Source organism: Humulus lupulus, chromosome 8 (assembly GCF_963169125.1).
Source record: "Humulus lupulus chromosome 8, drHumLupu1.1, whole genome shotgun sequence".
In the NCBI taxonomy this organism is placed as follows: domain Eukaryota; kingdom Viridiplantae; phylum Streptophyta; class Magnoliopsida; order Rosales; family Cannabaceae; genus Humulus; species Humulus lupulus.
The window spans coordinates 77,406,015-77,413,433 of NC_084800.1; the positions used below are offsets into that span (position 1 = coordinate 77,406,015).

Here is a 7,419-nt window from a genome sequence, read left to right on the forward strand (position 1 = left end):
AAGTATGGCCCCCTACTCGGTATATCACCCTCCTCCATATGCTCTTCTTCTCTAACCTCCTCTTCATTTTCTTCTTCATTGGAATCATCAGCCAAAGGATCATATGAAGACATCTGTGATTAAAAAATGAAATAAATGAATTAATAAACAAACAAGTAATAATGCTCTCTTCAAACAAGAACAACTTTTAAATGCCACAACAAACCCATACCTCAAATCTTATAAATCAATCCATAAACCTTCTCCATTTTCACGACAACAAGAACTATCACCATCAATTTGATCATCATTTTCAGGTAAAGTGTATGTGACATGTTGTCCAACAAGAGGTATATCGTGCAAATCACCGTCATTACCATTCCAATTTCTTGATTGTGTTGTGAGCACGACAGACCACTGTTTATTTGCTGGATCATCCACATAAAATACTTGTGTGGCTTGGGTAGCCATTATGAATCGATTAGTTTTGTGCCCTAATAGATTTAGATTTACTAATGTGAAACCTAAATCTTCTTTTTTGACTCCACTATCACTCTTCACCCAATCACAAAAGAAAACAGGCACTTGAGTTATGATATAGTCTAACTCCCATATTTCTTTAATTACACCATAAAAAGACATATCACATTCAATAGGATTTCGGTCTTTCGATGTAGATACTTGGAAAGTTGTAGCAATAAGACTTACACCACTATTTTGTGTGTTTCTATTTTTATCACGCTCCATAGTAGTAAACTTAGTACAGTTCACCATATATGATGAAAATTTAGTGACATTAAGAGAAGGACCTCGAAAAATCCACTTAATGATGTCTGACACATTATTTGATGGGTTTCTCAAATCATTCACAACCTATTGAAAAAAAAAAACATTTATCAAAACAACATACAAAACAAACAAACATTAGACTAAACTCAAGAAATATTGAAAACAAAATACCTTCTGCTCTAGCCAACTACTAAAAGTACGATAATGTTCGTCTTGTAACCATTTTTTGTTCTTAGACCTAGATGGAAATTTTGTCTTGATCCAGTTGAAATGTTGTCTAAACAAAAATTTACGTGTTATTAGTAAGATAATTGTGATATTTTACAACAAACACAATACATGCATTATATGAAAATAAACTTACTCAATGTAAGGTTGAATTTCATTAGTATTCTGTAACACAAGACGATGTGCTTCATTTAGTTCATCTCGCGTAACTGTGCATACAACACTACCTCGACGACTCTGAATGTCAGCATTAATTACTTCATTAAGCCTAATTCTTTGTACACCAAACATGTATTCAGAACAAAATTCAATTGCCTCTTCAACAATATAACATTCAATGATGCACCCTTTGGGCCGACTTCTATTCCTTACATATCCTTTAAGAATCTTCATATATCTCTCAAATGGATACATCCATCTGAAGTAAACTGAACCACAAAATTGTACCTCTCTAACTAAGTGGACAGTGAGATGAATCATTATATCAAAAAAGGCAGGTGGGAAGAATTGCTCCAGTTTACACAAAATATAAGCGATTTCATGTTGTAGCTTGTCTAGCATATACACATCAACCTCATTGGAACAAAGTGACTTGAAAAACAAACACAACCTTGTGATTATCTCTCGAACGTTTTTAGGTAAAACTGATCGAATAGCTATTGGTAGTACATGTTGCATTAGAATACGACAATCATGAGATTTCATGCCAGTCAAAGTACAAGTTTTCATGTCTACCAACGACCTTATATTTGAACAATATCCGCCAGGGACTTTTATATTGAACAAACAATCATAAACTTCCCTTTTTTCATCTTTAGTCAATGTGTAACAAGCAGGTGGCAAAAATGTCCGACCATTGCCTGGCTTTGGAGCTAATTCATTACCTATTTTCAATGCATTCAAGTCTTCTCTCGCCTTAATTCCATCCTCACTCTTTCCAGGAATATTCAACAAAGTTCCAATCAAACTATCACATACATTTTTCTCTATGTGCATTACATCTAAATGATGACGCACAAGTAAAAGTTCCCAATATTCAAGCTCGAAAAATATCGACTTCTTTTTGGTTCCTCCACAACCTTCGCCTTTCCACGACCCTTCCGCTTCTTAACTATACTTACTTTAGACTTCCCCATCTTGAAAATGATTTTAGACATCTTCTCGAGTACTTGGCTTCCACTTAAAGGTCGAGGAGCCTCCCCAAACTCTTGTTCGCCATTAAATGCCTTCTTCCAAGTTCGAAGTATATGATTACTCTTCAAGAACTTCCTGTGTCCCATATAACAAACTTTACGGGAGTGTTTCAAGTACTGAGAGCATGTTTCTTCTTCACAAATGGGACAAGCTTTATAGCCTTTCACACTAAAACCTGATAAATTTCCATAAGCGGGAAAGTCATTGATTGTCCACAACAATGCCGCTCTAAGGCTAAACTCTTCTTGCTTGTATGCATCGTAAACCCTAACCCCTTCAGTCCACAAAGTTTTTAAGTCATCAATAAGAGGAGCTAGATAGACGTCAATGTCATTCCCTGGTTATTTAGGTCCCAATATCAACAAAGTCAATAAGGTAAACTTCTTCTTCATACACAACCATGGGGGCAGATTGTATATAACAAGCATGACATGCCAACAACTGTACTTACTACTAAGGTTATTATGCAGATTTATTCCTTCAGTAGAAAGACCTAGACGAAGATTCTGAGATTCATCGCCAAAAGAAGGCCACTTCAGATCAACTCTCTTCCAAGCTATACTATCAATTGGATGTCGTAATTTACCATCCTTCACTCTCTCATTTGCATGCCATGACAAACTCTTAGCAAGTTCAGCATTTCTAAATAGTCGAATGAAACGGGGTATAGGTGGAAGATACCACAAAACCTTGGCGGGTATTCCTTCCTTAACATCCTCACCATTCCTTTTCTTTTTCCATCGTGACTCACCACAAGTAGGGCATTATTCTGCATCAGAAAACCTATTTCGGTATAGTATGCAATCATTAGGGCATGCATGGATTTTTTCATACTCCATGCCCAATGAACATATTGTTTTTTTGGCCTCATAAAATGACAAAGGCATCTCATTACATTTAGGACACAATTCTTTCAAAAAACTAAGTAAATCTGTCAAACTTCGATCACTCCATCCATCTTTTTGCCTTCAAATTAAAAAACCTTAGAAGCGTCGATAACTTTGTAAATCTTTTACAATCAGGGTAAATCGGTTTCTCAGCGTCACTAAGTAGTGTCTCGAACTTGTTTGGGTCTACTGTTGATCCATAATGTGCATCATCAATCATTTCATCCAATGAATCCCAATTCACTTCATCTCTATTCCTCCTAACTTTACTAATCCTACTAGGGGGATCTGGTATATTAGGGGGTTTCTCCCCATGACTATACCATATCTTATAACTTCTGTCAATCCCATTAAAGAATAAGTGTTCTTTGATCTTATTGAAACTCAACTTTGTTACATTAAAACACTTTAGACATGGACAACAAGTAAACTTTGGATCTCCCCCATTCTCCAAACAAAACCTTAAGAAAAAATCAACTCCGTTCTTGTACTCCTCAGATAACCTATTTGCTGACATCCATTTTTTATCCATATCTTCTCTTCTATACAAATTAAAAAAGGATAAATAAATAAGCATATTAGCTTATTAAATAAATAAGTATGCTAGCTCTTCCCCTATATTACTAACCTAACCATTTGTTAATTTATATCAATCAAACACATGTAAGAAGATAAAACAAAATTAGAAAGAAAAAAAAGGCAACATTTTCTCTATAATACTGACCAAGCCATCAATAAAAAGTAATTCAAACAATAAATTTGTTTCCTTATATCTCCCAGCAGACAAACAAGCCCAGAACCTACTTCACTAAGGCACACAAGTTCTCAACCTTCTGTTATCACCGCAGCACACAATTTCTCAGAACCTACTTCACTATGGATGAATATCTAAGATATTCAAACTCTTCTAACATTTGCATAATATTAATAAAAGAATTAACAAAATATATTCATACGTACCTCTTTAAATTTAAAAGGTGATCAAGCTAGCTAATTAACTTTCCAACGCTCAATCCTTGTCAATTGGATCTACAACCTGAAGAATGTAATCAATACCTATAAGATTAATATAGAATAAAAATTAAAGAAAACCATAATGTTTCTAATTAAAGTTTTGGACATCTTAATCAGTGTTATATATTTAAAGTCATTAACCAAAATAATAATTTCTAATATCACAAGTAAATGTTGTGACTTGGGAAAAATATTTGTATACTAGTAACCTTAAATATTGTAATGAAGATATATATATATATACATATATATAAATTATATCATAGAAAGTGGGAGAACAAGAGAACGAATGCAACTGCCAAGCACAAATGAAACAAAAAAAATTATTTTGTAATCTCTAAACTCTTATTGTTGTAATATGTCAGTTTGTTGTGCTTAAGTCCTAAATGTCATTAGTTGGTTACTTTTGTTAGTTTTCTGTTAAATGGACAACTTGTTTAGTTGTTACAGTTCAGATGAAAGAAACAGAACTAGACTTTGTTCTAGTTAATGGTGATATAAAAAAAAAAAACAAATCATGAAGAACCCTCAGTACCAACTATTATTACTTTCATAAAATAATATTATACTAAAAATTAAAGAGTAGTACTACCAACCACCAAAAGAAAAATAATAAATAATAAATAAAAAATAACACTTTTATATAGAACCAACTTTGTATATATAATGGACAAAACAAAAAGACAAAACGTGTAATAGTGAAAAAAAATATAATAAAAAAAAGAAAGACAATTTTAGATACATCTACATTTGTTTGTATATATAATGGACCAAAAAAAAAAAGATGAGCAGCAACTAAGAATGGGTGACTCACTAACAAAAAAAAAAGGATGACTCGAAAAAATATCCATGCATATATATATAGTATAGATATATATCTTTTCTTTTCTTTTTTAGTTTTACAATCCAGCCATGCAATTTTGTCACTATATAATATGTATGATGACCAAAACTGTGTTGGGCCAACTGCATATCATATGCTGCTGAAGTGGCCACAGCTGATATAGCTTCACTGTTTACCTTTCTAAACCTTCCTTTGCTACTTCATTACCTAACCATGCATATATATCAACCTACCTCTAGCTTCTATATATACCTCTTCTCATTGTATACCATAATACCATACTCATCAATCTCTAACTCTGAGTCTCAGATCTTATTATAACAACTACTCATCCACCCATGGATTATTGTTATGTATATAGCTTATTCTTATTATATATGTTTATCTATGAATTTTCAGTATAATATTATTATCATGCCATGCATCTCCATATAAATATATATGTATATATGAATATATTATCACACGGGTTAGCCTAAAGTAAAGGACTTAAACATACATACATATACATATACATATACATATATATTCTCATTTTAAAACACTTTATTTGATAATCCATACCAAGGTGAGAGTGAGAGTGAGTGCAGTGTCTTACCTTCAAACCACCAAATTGGCTGGGGTATGTGGCAGTGACAACTGATGAAGGAAAGGCAATGTTGGGAAGAAGGGATATTTTGGTGACGTTCAGAGGAACAATGAATTCGGCTAAGGGCCTTACTAATGTAGATTGCCTTCTTTTCCCTGCTGACAAAGTGTTAGATTATAGTCATTGTTTATATTATTTCAGCTGTCGTTGAAAATTTAAGCTAATTAACACAACCATTAAACATAAAAAGGAATAAATAGAAAGGGTGAACACACATGATTCAGCTCCTAATAATAGCATGCAAAAAATAATTGGGTCAAATTATAAAATTTTCTATACTTTTTCTTATCATTGCAAATCTTTTACGGTACATATAACACAGTCATGTGGGCTATATTAGAAGCCCCTATAAAAGATGTTTATGCAATAGAAAAGAATCACGTGGGCTATATCTTTTACGGTACAAACACTTTATAAGCCAGTTTTTGCCAATTAGAATGCCTACATTGAAGGACCATGGCATTTTATAAAGAGCCTTTTTGTATATAGACTCATCACTATAAGAAAAGGCAAAGTAAACTTTCCCTTCAACGGATAGAACTAGTTTTTGAACTAGTTTTGAGATCCAAAAATACAATTATTATTATTTGTTAATTAATATATAAATATATAGATGCATTGTATTAAACAAAAGAATATGGTTGATAGCACTTTCACTGTGCAGAGACCGAAACAGATGTTTTTGCAACTAAAATTATCAGTTTGAGCAAAAAACACAAAAAAGAAGCTCATGATAAAAATTATGATGTTATATGGATATGACTAAACCATTCAAGTTGTTGCATCATATGCACTAAAAATCATCAGTTTGCAACTAAAATCATCAGTTTGTTTTAGCAAAAAAAAAAAAAACACAAAAGGAACTCATGATGAAAATGACGAGTTAAATAACCATTCAAGTTGCATCATATGCACATATTAATAGATATCAAATAGCTTGTTCATTCAAAATTCTCGAACCATTATCAGCCACTAAATCATCAAATCAATAAATATGTAAAATATAAATTTAACATACATATATGTATATATGAATATGCAAATAGGGATTGAGCCATAACTAAAAAGTAGGTGCATAAAGGCTTACCTAACAAAACAAGTAATTTAAAATCAAGTTAACAAGTTTTTTGGAAGTTTCAGACCCAAAAATCAAAGCTTTATTATGCTTCATCTTCTCTAACTAGTCCACTCCACACTCCATCCACGTGGGCTACCACTGAGCTTCCCATAAAAACTATTATTTTATTTTCTTACATATTATTATAATTATATATATAAATAAAGAAGATGGGTCGATTCGATCCAAAACAAAAATGTGTGTCTGTGTCTGGTCACTTTTTTTTTTCTTTTGGGTTGAAAGAAAGTTGAGAAGAAATGGAGAAGTATGAGGTGGTGAAGGACTTGGGAGCTGGGAACTTCGGAGTGGCTCGGCTGCTGAGGCACAAGGAGACTAAGGAGCTGGTGGCCATGAAATACATCACTATAGGACCATGGCCCAGTTTTTGAACTAGTTTTGAGGAAACTACTGTTGTACTTTTTCCAGGATAGAACTCTCCCAACAATATTAAACTTGCTTAGATTAACAACCGCTTCATCATCAACTTCCTACATGTCATCTTCCACCATCGATGGATTATTTGTTTTGCATATAATATCATCAATATTTATAGCAGTATTACCATTCAAGGCCATTATACACAGCACTAAGAGATCAGCAAAAGAAACAGTCAAAGGACAGATAAAAAGGGGTAACTCTACCAACTCAGAGAAAGGGACACTCGCACTCGCTCTCGCTCACACAAGGACCAACCTTTTTTACATGATTATATTGACTT

The 7,419-nt window shown here is 33.0% G+C and overlaps 1 protein-coding gene across 1 annotated transcript; it reads right to left on the reverse strand.

The window, feature by feature from the left end:
* Positions 1–219: 219 nt before the first annotated feature.
* On the reverse strand, positions 220–3,609 carry LOC133795662 (uncharacterized). Its single transcript, XM_062233117.1, has 6 exons — positions 3,173–3,609; positions 2,642–2,832; positions 2,076–2,527; positions 1,133–1,929; positions 940–1,045; positions 220–852 (listed from the first exon to the last, which is right to left on the reverse strand). Exons 1-6 carry the CDS (start codon positions 3,607–3,609, stop codon positions 220–222), a joined length of 2,616 nt encoding a protein of 871 aa, XP_062089101.1.
* Between the last annotated feature and the right edge of the window lie 3,810 nt (positions 3,610–7,419).